This window comes from Dunckerocampus dactyliophorus, chromosome 3 (assembly GCF_027744805.1).
Source record: "Dunckerocampus dactyliophorus isolate RoL2022-P2 chromosome 3, RoL_Ddac_1.1, whole genome shotgun sequence".
NCBI classification, from domain to species: Eukaryota; Metazoa; Chordata; class Actinopteri; order Syngnathiformes; family Syngnathidae; genus Dunckerocampus; species Dunckerocampus dactyliophorus.
Window position 1 is genome coordinate 4,636,258 of NC_072821.1, and position 17,450 is coordinate 4,653,707.

Below are 17,450 nucleotides of genomic sequence, written 5' to 3' on the forward strand. Positions count from 1 at the left end.
TTATCGCAGCTCCCAGTCGCACTTTTGACCTCGGGGAGGCAAATAATGTGTGCTAAATGACGACCATGTGCACTTAGCAGTGAAACAATGTTATTGTTGGGGGGGAAATATGTAACATGTCATACATGTCTGATTTATGTATGTTTGACAAGCCGTATAACATATGCAAACACACACACAAAACAGCTCAATTTAAACCACACACAACCAAATATGCATTTAAAATACCTATAAATCCTTCATGACCGCTTTGCCCGCACAAGCATCTCCAAATTCTCTTCACATTAAACCTTTTATGACATTATGAAGCATGAAAAATGCATTATGGAGTAAAAACAAATAAAGCATTTGAAGGGCTGACTTTTGTCTTTTAAGCAAGGCCAACCATCACACACTTGCGTCATCTTGTCTTGTAATACCGTTTTTGCCACAGGGGGAGCGTAAGATAGTAAACAGCCGTCATACACTTAAAGGAAAGCTAGCATAAACGAAAACTAGCATAAACAACAATTCACATCGATTGTCATGTTTTTGTAACAAATTCATCCCCACGAAGTGAATGAAAGCAACATCCTGAAAGGAAGAGATTTCCAGGCCAGCGATCTTGCTGAGATTTTCGATCTCCTTCCGGCTGGTCATTGACAAAAGGTAAGAGTCTACACTTTGCTACGGAAGTTAGCATTAGCCTGTAGTGTACTGTTAACCACAAGAGTGATCCTCTGATTTACTAAACAAATAAGCTTAAAGCTCTAGGTTTGCACCAATACAAGTGTACTAGTAGTATAATTGAACGCGTACTGCATTATTTTAGTATTTATTTGGTCTAAATTGGCCCACTTAAGAGTTTTTAAATGTTTACATATGTCGGGGTGTTTCGTTTGCATCCCCCAGATCGTTTTTTACTGGCCCGCGAGATATTCCAAAAATAAACATAAACTCTAAAAGATTAGCAGATGTTATGAAATAAAAAGCCATCATACTACAAAGCCAAGGTGTGGGCTTTTTAACAGTGTTTTGCTATTTAAGGTTTTGCTATTTAATGTTTTGATACTTCTGACGGCGTACTACTGACCAGAACAGGTGAACAACGTCAGCCTGCACACATTCTTTGCTGCTACAATGACTTGAGATTCCACTTCGAAACCGATTTATTCTTGTGATCGAGACTTTTGAGAAAAATACGGTAAACCTTTGAGAATTTCGAAAGACGTTCTAATTTAACGTGAATACACAAATAAATAAAATACCATTAAAGAAACAATATGTTAGTATAATTAAAAAGGTCATGCAATAAATACCTTGGTTATGAAATAAATGGTGAATTAAATAGATTAATAAAAGTAGGATTTTTATTAAACTATCATTGCAAGTTACTGGAAATAATATAAAAATAAAATGATTTACTGTTTTGTTTACAAGAGCCTATTCTGGAATACAAAGAATTAAAATGTTTTGCATGTCTGTTATCGCAACAGTAAGTTGTGTTTTTAATGTTTATCCTCATAATGTTTACATTTGTTAGGTCCTTTTGCCTTCAGTGGTGGCTCTGGTCCATAAATCACGAGTGAAGGTCAGACTGGAGTCAGTCAAGTTAACCCTGCAATGAAGTGAGTGTAAGTCAGCATGTGTGTTTTGTACGCATGAGAAAGTCATTAGCAGATGAGAAAACGTTGCACGTAATCGCCACGTGACTGATGATGCAGGAGCTGGTGGATAGGTTTGCATAAACCTGCATTGAAATTCAGTATATTTTTTGTGTGGATGTTACAACTTCACTGTTGTCTTTGTCTTTTTCTTTTTTTCTTTTTTACCTTCTTCTGTCCGTTTTACTCTGCAGCGTAATTGCGTTTGAGCTGGTTCCTTGTCTGCGGTCTGTCACAAATAAACTATCGTCCTCATGTTGTCATGTAGTCTTTCCATTTCCTGGCAAAACAGATCGTACAAGTAACCACCATCCGTACAGGCTTTCTATAAAACATATGAAACATACCATATGCCAGTGCTTCTCACGTAGTGGGGCGGATGCACTTGGAGGGAGGCGCGGTGAGGTGTCGGGTGGGGGGGATTGCAGTATAGTCATAAAATTTCTTCAAAGTTGTCAGGTCTATTAATGTCTTTATTCATGCTAGAATTCATGCTTATACAGTGGTTTGTACAGATGAATAAATTAACTCTTTCAATACCAAAGAGGTATTTATACGTTTTTATAATCCCAAATGCCCAATCCAACAACGTATGGATATCTTTTTTAGCGCCAGAGGCAAAAAGAGGTGATGATGCAACTTGGCACTATTGCATTAACATTTCAGAGCACTTTTAAGTCATAAAAACGGCCACAAGGTGGCAGAAGTGCATTTGATGAGTGCTCGGCAGGGATCATTTCAGTGAAGACAGGAAGGAAATGAGAGAGCGTGGAGGAGTGTAGCGCGCAGAAGGTTACGCATTGTAGGGAAATTCCGCATGCGCAGACGCGTGGACACACATAGATCAGTTCCACATGGACAGAAATTGTAGGTAGTTCATGGTGATATATTTGTAAATAAATTGTTATTTTGATGTAAAACAACCCCTTTTGTGTCGCTTACGTTGGTATAGTTGTTTAGATATCTCAGCTGTCACAAAAGCAAAAAATATTGGTGTCAAAGTGAAAGTTATGCTTGAAAGGTATCTTGTCACAAAAATCACTGCAATATGCATAGAAGAAAATAATTCTATACACATGGAGAAGACATGCTGGATAGAACCATGAAAATAATACAGTGGAACCCGTTTATGTGAGCAGGGTCTGTCATCGCTATGATGTTGACATGTGTTGTAGCATCGTTAAATTCATGATCATCGCTCATGCAAAAACAGATTTGTGTTTATGTCAAAATCAATAAAAACGCGCAAAGAAGAGTTGGATGGGCAAAAGGTAAGGAACACCAACTTACTGTACCTTCAGAGTTCTACATTCTAAATTCTTTCACAGTAGGCTTGTCAGTCGTTTGGTCCGGTTAAAACAACTATCGTCTGTTTGCTCTGCTAGTACAGATCGTTTGGTCAAGTGTGAACGCGGTCCAGGACCAAAGAGGGCGACCGACATGGCCTGAGAGATTGGTCTTGGTCCACTCTAGTCCACTAAGTCTGAATGCTCAGCCCACCAACACACCAAAACGCTGCATGCGATGTCACCAAATACGAGCGAAACCAGGCGAAAAATAAGACATGTGTATAATATGTAATATGTATAAGCCCAGATCGTTAAAGATTTTTCTCAACAAGGGTGACGTGTTGATCATTATAGCCCGGTTAAAGTCGTTAGAAACGCCACCTGGACTTCATGCCATTTATATTTCCTTTGTTACATGTCACCTGGTACAAAATCTGCCTTAGAACTGAAAGGTCTACGATCAGTGTGACCCGGGAAGACGTCACGTTGTTTGGGAGGCAAACCGAACCGCACTAAATTGACCACAAACTATCTTTTTTAAATTTTCGAATACCGGACTAACAGACAGCAAGTGTGAACGCACCCTCATTCCCCAAAATGCACTTATCTAAATTTTGTACATATGGACGAAAACGATTTTACTTATTTTTTATTGGCCTTTATCAATGTCTCTGACGAAGGTCGCAAATAAATGTGCAAGCAATGGCTAATCAGTTATGTCGACGTGAGTCAGGCGATCCATGGGATGCTGTACAGACATACCTCCATTTTTGTATGATTCTGATTTCAAATTTTGGCTGAAATTTGTCCTCTGTTTTCGTACAATACAACACGGAGCAAACAAATCTGTCCTCCCTGTTCTGTATCGTTCCATAAAGTCAAGAGCCCATACAGTGACTCGCTGTCCGTGCATTTTTCATTGAGTGCGACTGCTAAATAACCCGCCAGGGGGCCAAAGAAAGTTGCGAGTGGCAGCACTTTGATGAAGGAGGTGAGAAACACTACTGAATTCGATCTTGCCAGGATGTACGGAAGTCTGCATCAAAAATATACGTTGATTTTGCATTGTTTTTTCCATTTAAAAGTATGATTATTGGTTATAATAATAATTCTCTATGTATTTTTTGTTAATATTTTTGGATGTGCAGAACGGATTCATTGGATTTACATTAATTCCTATTGGAAAAATTGCCTCTGTTTTGCTACATTTTGGTTTTTGTTTGAGCTTTTGCAGCAAATAAATAACGAAAGCAGAGGTTCCATTGTATTTGTATGTATGTTACTACTACTTTCAGTGGAAATTCTTCTTAACATACTTTGTTGAGACTGCTCCGTCTTTGCCAATTAAAAAAAGACAAAAAGCAAAACATACAGTTAATACTTTATTGCTTCCCTTAGCTCTCCTTGACCTCTTGTGTGATGTCATTGGAGTGCAATTTTAGAGGCATATCTTTGTTGAATTCAGAGTTGAACGATCTCAGGGGCATTTTACTTTTACAGTTTCCGCTGTAGCTTACAGTACGCCAATTTCCTCCAGTACGAGCAATAAGTCACAGCTGGTCTGCCAAATGTGCCGCAAGGTTGGACTTATCTGAGTTACTTTGTTGTCAGATAAAATCAAAATCTGATCTCAAGGGTGCGCCTGGCGGCCTTGGGAAGAAGAGAGACTGATGAGCACAGAGAGGGAATTAAAACTAATATGAAGGTTGTCTAGAAGGTTTTGACAGGACCGCTCACGGTGATGTGGGAAGTATTGGCCAATTTATCAATGGTTTGTTTTGATAGAACTGATGCAGTTCAGTGCCGTAGCTCTGCCATTCATCTTCCCGCTCTCTTCTAGTAGATTAAAGTTATTTTCTTGGGGTGTTTAAAATAGAATTTAGTTCTTTTAGGTGTGCTTTTTTTCTGGCAAGGCAGCTGCTTGTTGGTCTGCTCTTTGATTCTGGATTGACAGACCCACATAAATCCACTAGATTGTGTGAAACCAATACTTTGGTGCCATATGGTCCTGTGCTGTGGCTACTATTTTGTACTCCGTTGACCATAGAGCTGAGGTACTGGTGGAGCTCCACAGGGGTCTGTCCCTGAGCCTCGGATTGTTAAATTTTACATAAAGGCCCTATATTAGTGATCTAATTGACTATGGCTTCTGGACACGTGTTCACAGATGACATGCACTCACCTGCCACTTACGCTGACACTATTGTGTAATACTGTATTTTTGTTTGTAGTGGCTGATATCAAGAGGTGTTGCAGAAGTCTGTTTAGTTCTAATCAGTATGTCCTTCAGTAAGAACCGTGTTGGGGAAACTTTTTGAACACAATCTAAATAGTCACTTTGCGTCTGTAACAATGAGACAAGCATACCACTTCATAATGCGTTGGAACAGTCTGAAGTTGAGCGCAGTTTTTTATGGGATGCTAGTTGGATTAGAAAAAAAAAACTCATTCTCATAGCAAATAATACATTCCTATGGGCAAATTTGTCACCACCATAAAACCTTAACTAACTGCACAGGCGATGTTTTAAGTTACAGTTGAGCCAGGGCTCTCAAACTTGTGGCCCACATTTTGTGGCCCCCTCCTTGACATGGAATTGTAGGTGAGTGCTTCTGGCTTCCCAGCATGCTGTGCTTTGTGAAAAGTTGCTAATTACGTGTTTAGAGGTATTTATTATCTTCCAATAGTAGTATTAGTTGCCCTGTGTATGTTATCTGCCAGTTGCGTGATACGCTGCCGTGTGATGTTAGAGCGTTATTTCTTTTCTGACCCCGTGAGTCAGACCGTTGAGTAATGACGACCTGTTTGTTGACCAGTTAGTCACTTGGTTGAGACCCCCAATTTAAGCCATCTTAAGGTGTGTAAGTGTAAAAATAAGTTAACCTGTGCAATTTTTAGTACGTAAAAATGATGAACCACTCATTCCTAAATTTATGGCACATGATAGAGGCATAATGCAAAAAAATGCATGTAATGCATCACTTAAAAAGAAGTTAACCACTGTCGAATAAAAAAAAAAACATGACACAGTCCTCAGTGTCCATAAATAAGGGAGAGTTTGGTGATGCCAAAAAGTCAAATAAGAAGAAAAACGTATGCATGATTTGTTGTTTGCTGAACTGAGGTCTCTCTTGTGGATCAAACTCAGTTTTATGTGACTTTAGAGTCATATTTTATCTGAAATTGAAAGGCATTCAACTTTAGAGGTTCCTGTGTACATACTGGCTGTTGTCTTACAAAAAGACAACAGCTGTTGGAACCCACACAGCCTCTTGCATAAACCCACCACAAGTTGCCATTGTGTGACCCTTGCAGACACTCGATTGCAGCAGTGTTGCATGGTATTCATTGCTTCTCTCTTCACCAGTGCTGGATGCAAATGGAAAGGGCTCCGGGGGCCGTGTCAAGCTAATGATGGCAGCCAAAGTTAATTGGATTGACTTAAGCCCCCTCAGGAAAATCCAAATCAATGTCACTGGTAGAAAAGACAAGAGGAGGCTTAGCCTTCACTCCCAATTAGATTCTGCCATTACATAGCATTCTCTGGTTCTTTATCTCCATGATATTTTCACAAAGTAGACAGGTCGACTGTGGGAAAAAGGCTGGCGCTAAGAGTCTGGGAAACGCCTGTAATAGGGTTGTTTTGTATTCTGTATTACTTTCTGCATAATCATCATAAAAGAGGTAACTGAGTGCTTTTGCTCTTGAGAAAAAACAGAACATGCACTGAATAGACTAGAGTTGGTCAAAATATTACATACACCACTACAAAGTACAACCACAATAATAAACGTATGGATATAATATATATTGTTTTAACTGACACTGTTAGTGTAATAAAATGTATTATATTCATACTTTTCTGATGAATCTCTTGTATTGGATAGGAATGGAATGCGCAGGTGTAACGATTGATGCGGTAGTATATTTTTATATGAAGTGTGCCGCCTGGTGGTGACAATCGAGATGCAAAATTGGCACCATAATTTTGCAGGACACTTGAGGCGTTCCAAGGTTGACATCTAGTGGTTGATGGCAGTAATTACATGTTAAAATGATATGCTTCATCCAGGCCTTGACTCAAAGTTCTTCTCACGCTATTCTTAAAGGTTTTATGAGTGTATACATTTTCAGACCTCCTCCAGTACTCTGAGCCTGGGGGGCCTCGGGCCTACTGAGATCCTATAGCCCGTGCTTGCATGTTCTTCTGCAAGACTGAGCCATTGTGTTGTAAGAAGAACCCACCAGCTGCTTCCAGTGTGCGCCACATGGCAAGAGGTTAGTCTACTCCATGAGAAGACCAAGCATTGTTGATGTTTACTACTTTATTGACCAAAAAAATGCCACTTGTGAGCACAAAGCGTCCGGGAAATGATGTGCATGCGCAAAAGCACGACATCACACACAATTCCGTGTATTTACGGAAGTAAAGATTGCTGCAGCAGGTGCTTCAGTGATGTGCGATACCACTGATTTCATGTCCAATCTGATACTCGCTAAAAATCAGGCTGGTATTGGCGATACCGATCCTCTTCCGATACATTGTGCCAAAATGTCTGGTGAATTTTAAAAAGTAGTGCACAGTATTTAAAATCCTAGCATGAAGAATACAAGACATAGTAATTTATTGATTTATTTTAAATTTGAAGTATATTGAGGTAGTGGGGTGATTTACAATATAGCCTAGCTAATACACAACAACAGAAAAAACAAAAGACAAAATCATATGACTGAAATATTAAAAGTATCAATACTTTAATTTGAGAATCGACTTTAGAGCATGAAGAGCTGGTATCGTAATTTCAAGGATTTTGTGCAACGGGAGTTCATATTTTCTCAACCGAATGATTTAGCGTAGGAGACTAAGAAGAGGGCAAGAATTTTGGCTATGGCAGTTTGCGGACAACCTGCTGCGACGTCTGTTCCGAGGAGCGTGTGGGTGGCAGGAGTGGTGGGACATTGTCGTGAGCCGCTTCACTGACACTTTTTTAATTTTCGGATGACAAGAATAACTTTTGCCTACATTGGTGAGTACCCTTAGCCAAGTCTCACACAGTAAAGCACGCCTTTCGATGACGTATAGGTCGGATATTAAGGATGCTCCGATCAATCGATCGGTGATTTCCGTAAAAAACATGCGATCGACATAAATGCATGACAAATGCATGATGAATGCCATTCAAAGCCTAACTTGTCTAACGATCACAAAAACTGATTGGCGTTTGGTGCAAAAACACCACACGTGTGCTGTGTCCCATAAGGTTGCCAACTCTCGTATTGAGCCGGCAACAGACGCACATTGTCCGCGAGAATCACAACTGGTCTGTAAAGCCTCGTGGATTCAGTTTGACAGCTTGACACAGGCTATGCCAGTCGATGCCAGCTTTTTTGATCACTCCTTTATCAATTGTTGTTCGACTTGCGTCTTTGTTTACATCAGCGGTGTCAAACTCGTGCCATGGCGGGCCGAGACGCTCCAGGTTTTCTTAACAGCCGGTTACCAAAGCAGGTGATTTTAATCATCAGCACCTTCAATTTGAGGGAAGGAGCTCATCAATTAAAGTGTCTATGTGGAGTTTGCATGTTCTCGCCATGCGTGTGTGGGGTTTCTCCGGGTACTCCGGTTTCCTCTCACATTCCAAAAACATGCATGTTAGGTTAATTGGAGAATCTAAATTGTCCATAAGTATGAATGTGAGCGTGAATGGTTGTTTGTCTATATGTGCTTATTATATGTGCCTGGCAACCAGTCAAGGGGTGTACCCCGCCTCTCTCGAAGGCTCTGTGGGATGGTGACTGAATTTGACGGCCGAAATGGGGAATTTTATATTCAAACTCACTAGAAGGTGATTACACTTTTTTTTTTTTTGTCTCCCTGTCCTGTCCAGCCTTTAAAGCAGATAGAATTGTAGATCTAAATGCCGTCAAGTGCTGAAGGTGATTACACTTTGACAACAAAGTATTCTAGCTTTTCCTGGAGAAGGATATGGTGCATGTACGTCATATACAAATGTTTAGAATTAAAATAAATAAATAAATAAATAAATGTGACTAAAGTATTTGAAAACAATTTTTTGGGTTATTTTTTGAGTGAGTTATTCTCTTTTTCATGCCGTCCTCTTAATGAGCAATTTGTATTTAAAAAAAAAACTCCGAAGGAATCAATGCCTCACCTGCCATGAACCTCACCACCTCTGCCCTCACAGTATGGAACCCAGGCTGCAGAGGATCAGCTTGTACATTTGGTGCAGTTGGATCAGGGAGCTCAGATGGCAGCACATCAGGGCACCCCAGACGCCATCTGTGTGGCATGGATCCATTGTAGCACCCTGGTCTGAAGCAGTTGGCGGCAGCATTTGTTTAAGGTAGCTAGCATGCCAGTGTGAACCGTCAGCTAGGTGAAATGTGGCTGGTCCTCGCTGTCCGGTGATCTGACTCATGTCAAAGCTTTAGGAGGGCCGGAGAACTGCCTGTTGCGGCATGCGTTGTTGTCCTGTAGTGCAGGAGGGTGCTCTGACGCGCTGATGTGAATAGGAGGCCATCCGCCTCGTTGGCCTGAGGGTGGTATCGGGCGGAAGGTGGTAAAATTGGCCGAGATGAACTGAGACCCATTGCCTGTCGTGATGGCATCAGGCACACGCCAGCGGGCAAGCAGTGAGGAGAGGATGTCCGTGATCACATTGGCGGTGACAGTCCCTGAGGGCAGCACCTCAGGGAATTTGGGTGCGGCCCTGGAGCCTAGTCTGCCACAACATTTTCCCTGCCAGGCGTAGGTTGTGTGCTGACGTTATGCGCCTCTAGCCGCTCGAACCACCTGTAGAGACGCAGCGGCCTGTGACCCGAGCTGGTCGTAGCCAGTAGGGCTGTGAGGGCCTGGTGGTCCGTCCCCAGAGTGAAACGCAGCAGTGTGAATGGGTGGGGTCAGGGTTGGTTAGCCATGATGCTAACTGTCAGTTAATGCTAACTTTCAGTTGAATGCTAACTTTCAGTTGAAAGGCCATTTCCACCGGCTTTGACTTTGGCAGGTGGTCTGGCGACCTCAACAGTTTCTCTTGCAGATTGGAAAGTTTTGTGTGCTCTGTCAGCTGATCTTGGATCATTTCCTCCTCCAGACGGCTGAACTTACAGAGACGGGCAGCGGAGATTGGTGACGTGGTGGACCAACTCGCTGGCGTAGTGTCGGCGCTGGCGGAAGATGATTCGGCAGACGATGATGCTCTGTGGTGCAGGGAAATGTTCAGCCAGCAAGGCGACACAGTCCGTGTATGTCTGTGCAGGTAACACGCAACAGGTAGATGACAAGTAGACAAGACACTACCACTACTAAAGGAGAATAGTAAACAACTATGTTAACTCTCAACAGTAACTTTAGCAGCTATTTACAGAAGTCTAGCAAAGCATGCTGGGAAGCAGGAAGTGCTCCCAGCGACGCCACAATATGCAATGCTTTTGCTACTGAAACCAGTGGAACCCTGTACGCCTTAACCTATTATATTCAAAATAAGCCTGCAAGAGCCGAATGCATGGGTGTCCAAATGTTTTCCACATAGGGCCACATACTAAAAAAAAATCAAAGATTTGGGGGTCATTTCGGAGGTAGTTTTAACAGAGTTGGGATGGTGCCTGTGTGAAAGGCTCTCCTGCAATGCCGGAACCGGAGTATGAAGTCTCTCACCTGATCCTCACTTCTCTGCCCTATTGTGTTAAAAAAAATTGCTGATGTCCGACAAGTATTGGTATAACATGGCATACCAGATGTCGCTGTGAAATGCACAGGTGAATAAATGCGTGACCTATGTACCGATTTTGCGAATTTTCTGTTCGAGAGTTGTGTTTCAAGTGGATTTTTCTTTTGTAACCCAACAATCAAAGACGGCCCGTGTAATCTTCTTTCGAACAGATGCCCCAATGCTTTGATCTGCCACTTTTATGGATTTAGGACTACTGATGGTGAGAGGGTAGTAGAGTATAATGTAGCGTGATTGATTTACTGCTTAGCACAGAACTGCAAAAAACTTTCCATTTTTAGGTGTAACTCAAATTGATTCCCATCCACTAACCATTGATTCTTGTCTTATTTTTAGCTCTTGTTGATTTTCCAGACTGCCACGTTTCAGTTTGTGTGTTTTTAGCCCCTCAGAGCACTGACTGTCTGGACCTTGAACACACAAGGTTGACTCTGTTGGCTGAAATCAGGATGCATTTATGCCGGGCGGGGGTTAGCCTAAACTTTGCAAAGGATGACTTCACATACTACGTTAGGTCACTCCTCCTCCTCCTTCCTGGGTTGGTGTTCTTTCCACATGGCCTCTCCCTCTGCGCACATAAAAACCATTCAGGAGGGGGGCTGGCCTGTGGGCGGAGAGTGTGAACGTACCCCTTCCAGAGGAAGTGAGCGCAGAGTAGTGGAATGTAGTTGCCATTAGTGGGAAGAAGAGCGTGAAGGTGGCTAACAGCTAGCTTGCTATGACCAGCTAGAGATAGACAGAGCAAGGAGAGGGATGAAAACATGCCTCACTTCACTGTGGTACCCGTAAAGGATCGAGGCCAGACAGGCTATGACAGTCTGGAAGGGATCAACTGGGTGGACCACAGGGACGGTGGACAGACGGATCATCAAGACACTGTCAGCTCTGATGGTAAGCCCTGCAAACTTTTCCTGACGTCTTGAAACTGAGCTCCGTGTGTTGTCGCTCTGTTTTAACACGCCCCTGCTTTTTTTTCTGAACAGCTGGTTGCCATGGCAATTCTCCAAGATCACAACCAGTTTTTCAAGCGCTTTTTGACTTCAAATCCTGAGACCTTTCATGATAAAAATGACCGGAGAACTTGTAAAAGTAAAACCAAAATGGGGAAAACTAAGAAGCGCACACAAAGAGTGTGTGCAGTTGCATGGAGGTGGGTGGTGGGGCGTGATAGCAATACAGCAACAACAAAAAGGCCTCAAGAGCGGCCTTGGTACAAAAGATGGGACTCTTTTTGTGCCAAGGGAGGGTTTGTTTTTACCCAAAATGGGCTTCTGCCTCAGCTTGTCACTCACGTGTTTCCAGCAAGGGGGGAGGAGTTGTTTGCATCCAAGACAAAGATAGGAGCTAGGCAAGAAGAGGAGTTTGTGGCGGGCGGGTATGATCATGTGGGACTTTTACACAGGCTCAAGGAAAGACAACATTGAATAAACTTTTTTTTTAAGACTCACATTGGGTGCGGTCCGTAGAATGAATCAGCCTAGCCACAACTGAACCAAAGGCCTGGAAAGCCACACTTTACTTGGTACAAACCCACACACTGTCTGCTCTTTTATGTTGACGAGCATGTTCACCGTGAGTGGCAGAACACTCATCTAAATAGTTGTTTCCGGTAGCCATCATACCTTGAGCTTTGACTACTTGATTATAGCAAGTAGTTCTATTATGCAAGGTGGCTGCTATGTTGAATAACTGGCAGGAGGAGCGATTGCATTGATTATACAGCAGTGCACCAAAAAGGAATGGGTTCTTGCCACATATTGCTGGGTTGCACGTGACATCACATCACTGGCTCAAGCAGAAGGGGGTCAAACAAGCGTATTTGCGGCTAGATGTCAAGTGAATTTGGGTAAAAAATGCCACATTAAAATGTTCAAATAGGGATTTCGGAACAAGTTATTACTAAAATAGTCCATCTTAAGGGAAAAAAGTTTAAGGAAAAAACAAAAAACACTAAGAAACGTGGATGTTGAACGTATCACTCTTGTTGAGTAGAGCCGGGTATGAACGGTGACCAAGAACAAACAATATTTATACAAAATCCAAAGTTAAAATATTGTTGCAACTCAAAAATGGTCATTGAAATGGATAATTTCCTCCTACAGCTTCATCTAAATGCTCTAATTGTATAAGTGCCCCAATATTCACAGCATGCCTTGTTGCACGGAAATAAAATCTAAAAGCAGACAAGAGGGGGGGGGAAAAAGTCTGCACCAGCTGTATTAGAAGCTGTGATGTGATAGCATTAGATGGCAGCAAATTAATGTTCATACGCTACCCCCCCACGGGAAAACAACGAAGCAAAACGATGGACACACGCAAGAATGTATTCATGCAGACTGACTTGGTGTAAGAGCAAAGATAGACATGTTAGAAGTATTATTTTCACAGAAGATAAGCTTTCACCGCCGTTTGACTGCTTTGTTGTCAACTATTTCTTGTCTTTAAGCAACACACCATGCACACTCCCACAACTGGAGAAAATAACTTCAACGGCATGCACGGTTATTGTCATTAGTCTGCCAGCCATTGTACAAAGATACTGAGCGTGTAGTGACACAAACTGCCTCTAGGGTACCTGGTTGCAGTCCAGTAATCTCATTGGACACTTTGATGGTCTAAACCCACTATACCCATTAAGAAATTGATCACTTGATGATGCCCTGATTTAACTTGAAAACCTAACTGGGGGGTTTTAACACTAGCCTATCGTTCAGCCCACTTGACCTGTTTTTGTGCTGGAGCAGAGCCATCCAAGTTAGCAGGCAGCTGCTAAGGATGACTACATGCTGTCGAAAAGGTGGTGAGCCTGCTGATGAATGAGGGGGTCATGGGCTTATACTATAACAAGCTAGACAGTTGGACGGAAATTGTACTACAACAATGTCAGCAATGCAAAATACCATCTCACTTGTCTACGTGGTGATTATAGTTGTGGTCATAGTTTTTGTGGCTGGCGTTTGTCAAACATGATAGTGAAGCTAGTAGACTCGGATGCTTGTTTTTCCCTTTATTTTTGTAAAGCTGAGTGAGAACTCTGGATCAAAAAGTGCTGGTCGAATTTCATTATGGTGAAAAATAACAGAAATTTAAATAATCTTTCAGCCTTCATTTTTACTGTGCAGGCAAAGTTTTAAGTCACTTTTTACATTCTTAGCTGTCATACAAGTGTAAAAAGAAGTTAACCAAACATATTCATATGTCAAAATGATAACAGCAGAGTTCAACACACAGAAGTTAAATACTAATGTAATATAATGTGATGACAGCTATTGCTATTGTTAGCAGTTAACTCAGTGTAGCTGAGAATAGAGCATTATTATACTTGTTTCGTCCTTTAGAGTCAGTAAAAGTTGCATTGCATGGACTGTAGCTAAAAAGTCCTGATTCCATTGCGGGAGTGGTTATCCTGGAGGAAATGACACAGTTTTAACGTCAGCCTCGGCTTGTGGACTCAGCTCTGTCCACTGCAAAAACAAAACACTGCGGCCATTGTTGTAGAACTGGAGTCTAGAACCAGAACAACACTCCCTTGCATTCATGACTCAGGGCTGAACTTTAGTTGGCTGGTGCGATTCTCTGCTATTTCTGTCTTGTTTGTAATGGTGCAAACCTAGAGGAAAAATGACTGTACTTTTTAGGGGTACGTTTGATAGACTTGATACTGGACTTTTACAACTTCCCTGCATCTTTTTGCTCCCCAAAAGGTAACTTAGAGTGCAATTATTAGCCTAACTCGTTACAATAGTGGAGAACGTACCTTCCCATTGCACACATGCTTTGCAACCCTGCTTTGAACATTGGGCAAGATCGTTTGACGAGGAGTCTAAAATTTTGTCTTTGACCACTCCCCGAGGTCATCACGACAATGCCCCTACACACACACACACCCTCCCCCGCCCATCATTAGTGCACATCAGCGCTAATATGTTTTGCTGTACGCCTCAGCAGGTTAGCATTTTTAACATTCAGATTTCTGTTCTGCATGACAGCCATTAAGCTACATTAAAGCTACACCATCTGTTCCCCCAGGAAGGAGTAACTAATGAAAGCTAATGCACGTTTTCAAATGTGACTTCTTATTTGCTTTGATGCTGATTTTAAATTGGATTTTTAAGAAGTGTAATGACCAGTGCTTCGAATGGCACTGCAGCAATTATTGCAGTCATTCTGAGTGTGGTCCATATTTTGCTTTTACAAAACATTCTTCTATTTACAGAATGTTCTGCAGTGTTTGTCGCATACCTTATTTCCAACAAAAAGTGGCTCAACTGCAGAGAGTACCGGGTATCTGTTAGGGTTATGGCATGTATTATGAACATGGCTGGCCTCTATTTCTTTAAGCCATACAGGTGCATTTCAATACATTATCTTTAAAAAGTTTATTTCAGTAATTCAATTCAGAAACTCATTCTATAGAGTCACTACACATAGACTGGACTATTTCAAGAATGTACTTCTTGATAGTCTAAATGAATTGCACGATATTCCAATGTATGGAGTTGCACCTGTATGCCACACTATGTACAGCAGAATGAAAATGTACTTTCCTTTCAGTGATTAAAATGAGCATATTACTGTACAATATTCAACCCTGATTAAAATTTTAAGACCAGTTGAAAAAACTGCAAGAATTTTGTTTTGCACTGTGGGAGCTTAAGGAGGTTCTAAGTAGAGCTTCAAAATGCAAAAAGAAGACTTGGGAGTCAAACAATTTTCAGTAAGTCATTTATTGCAAGCAACCATTAAAGCGAAATAGGCAGTTTAGCAGCAGATCAAAAGTTTAAGACCCCGCAAAAATGTGGATTCAGTGACATTTTTTTGTCAGGCATTCACACTGTCATGATCTCTTGATGGCAAAGGCAGAAAAAAGCCTTCTCTCGTTGAACGCGGTCAGAATGTTGAAGTCGGACGCAGTAAGGCAGTCATTTTAAACTTCTTCAAAGATCCTGAGGGTTATGGAACCAAAAAGTCAAGTGATAGACCCGAAAAATCTCACCGACCCTGAGCCGGAGGAGCCGATTGGCTGTCCACCAAGACAAGGGGCAATTCTGGGCCCAGATGAAGGTTGTTACTGGTGCCGAGTGCAGTCCAATAACAGTCATCTGCGAGAGAAGGGTTTTAAGAACAAAAAACGTCTCCTTCAGTTTCACAAAATTGAAAGGGGAAGGAAGAAGGTTTTATTCTCTGATGAGGAAAAAAATGTAACCTTGACAGTCCTGATGGCTGTTTGAAGAACTTGAACATTGTCATGGGAAGTTAGAGTCTAGTAACCACTCAAGCAGTTTAGCCAAAGAAGTAAAGTGAGCTCAGCCATCTCATGTGGTGTTAAACCTTTCATTCACTCATTAGCAAATAGGTTTTTCCAATAAGGAGCTGATTGACACACCTTACTCTTTCCTAATCTGCTTCGGAAAGGTTCATTTCCAACGCAAATGGAACATCCCGTTGTTCAGCGTGAATCGTGTTGTTTGGTTTCCTGTGTAGGAGTCGTGTACTTTGCACTTTGGAAAGAAGTGACCAGCTAGTATCGTCTCATAGAATTGATCTCTTTGTAAAGTGCACTCACTGCAAATTATAGCTTGGCTTTTCTGACATTTTGGCACACATCAGCTGCACTTTTCTTTGACATTTTGCTCTACACTGGCGCTGCAAATTAATCTGATGGAAGGTGTTATTTTACCTATTAGATGGGCTTAATTATGAGAGTCTGTTGTTTGATAGCATCACTTCTGACTGTAGACAGTTCTGCTGCTTGCATTCACAGTTTTGCCACTGTCAGGAAGGTATTAGTTCAATAATGTGTTTATTGCTGCGGCTGCATCATGCCTTAGAAAAACAACCTTTTGTTTGTGTGGTTTGCTGTTGGTGTACTGTACCTATTTTACACTGAACATAAATCATGCTAGTATTGACTGTATATTATTTTAAAAATGCTATTGTAAACCCAAAGTAGGCCATTTTAAGGTTTTAAAAAATGATAACATACGATATACCGCAGTTCATAACATGCAATGATCATAATTATATATATTCTTCTTATTATTATAATTAAATATATGTATTGTTAATTGTAATAATAGTAACAATAATAACTATTGTTATTATCAGAGTCTATAAATAAATCGCTAAAGTTAATAAATAATACACTAAAACGAAGATATTTGTATAACTTAATAATCATAAATAATAATAATAATAAAAATAAACGTAAATATTATTTCTTAAGGGAGGTATACGTTTCTCATGTTACTAAATGAGGAAATAAAATGATTAGAAACAGCTGTCAGTGTATGATACAGTAGAACCACAATAAAAGGAACAAAGCATTGCCACTTGTACCTAATGTTGAGGCAGTGAGTGTCTGCTGGCGGTGGCTCTTATTAGACACAAGAGGGCAGTGTTGTGTAATTGTTATTCATTCTTCACTTTGCTGCAGCCCAGCTGTGGTTGCGAAAATTGTGAGGGGAAAAACTGTTCCCATAGGTGGTTTTGCTTGTTTTGTTATCTTGCATGCACCTCGTTGAGACGCTGTTTACTTTCATGTAAGATAACACAAAGCATTTGCATCACGCACAAGCACCATCTCATTGAGCAGCGATCAGGCCCCCACAGTGGGTGTTTTTCACCCAGGGCGTCCTGGATAGTAGTTGATGTGAGTGCAGGATGTACACAGCTCAGCTCACAGCTATGCTGAGCCTCAGTGACACCAGCAGCAGTGCAGCATGCCACACAGGTTAGTGACGAGCAGACATACATTTATTTCTAACTGC

The 17,450-nt window shown here is 41.4% G+C and overlaps 1 protein-coding gene across 1 annotated transcript in view; it reads left to right on the plus strand.

Annotated features, from left to right (window-relative positions):
- The first annotated feature begins 439 nt into the window (after positions 1-439).
- Positions 440-17,450, plus strand: part of slc12a4 (solute carrier family 12 member 4) — a 33,203-nt gene continuing 16,192 nt past the window's right edge. The window contains exons 1-4 of the mRNA XM_054772016.1: positions 440-648; positions 1,523-1,607; positions 7,067-7,210; positions 10,045-11,571. Of these exons, the coding sequence (XP_054627991.1) occupies positions 11,442-11,571 (130 nt within the window). The 5' untranslated portion in view covers positions 440-648; positions 1,523-1,607; positions 7,067-7,210; positions 10,045-11,441. The remainder of the gene's footprint in view (positions 649-1,522; positions 1,608-7,066; positions 7,211-10,044; positions 11,572-17,450) is intronic.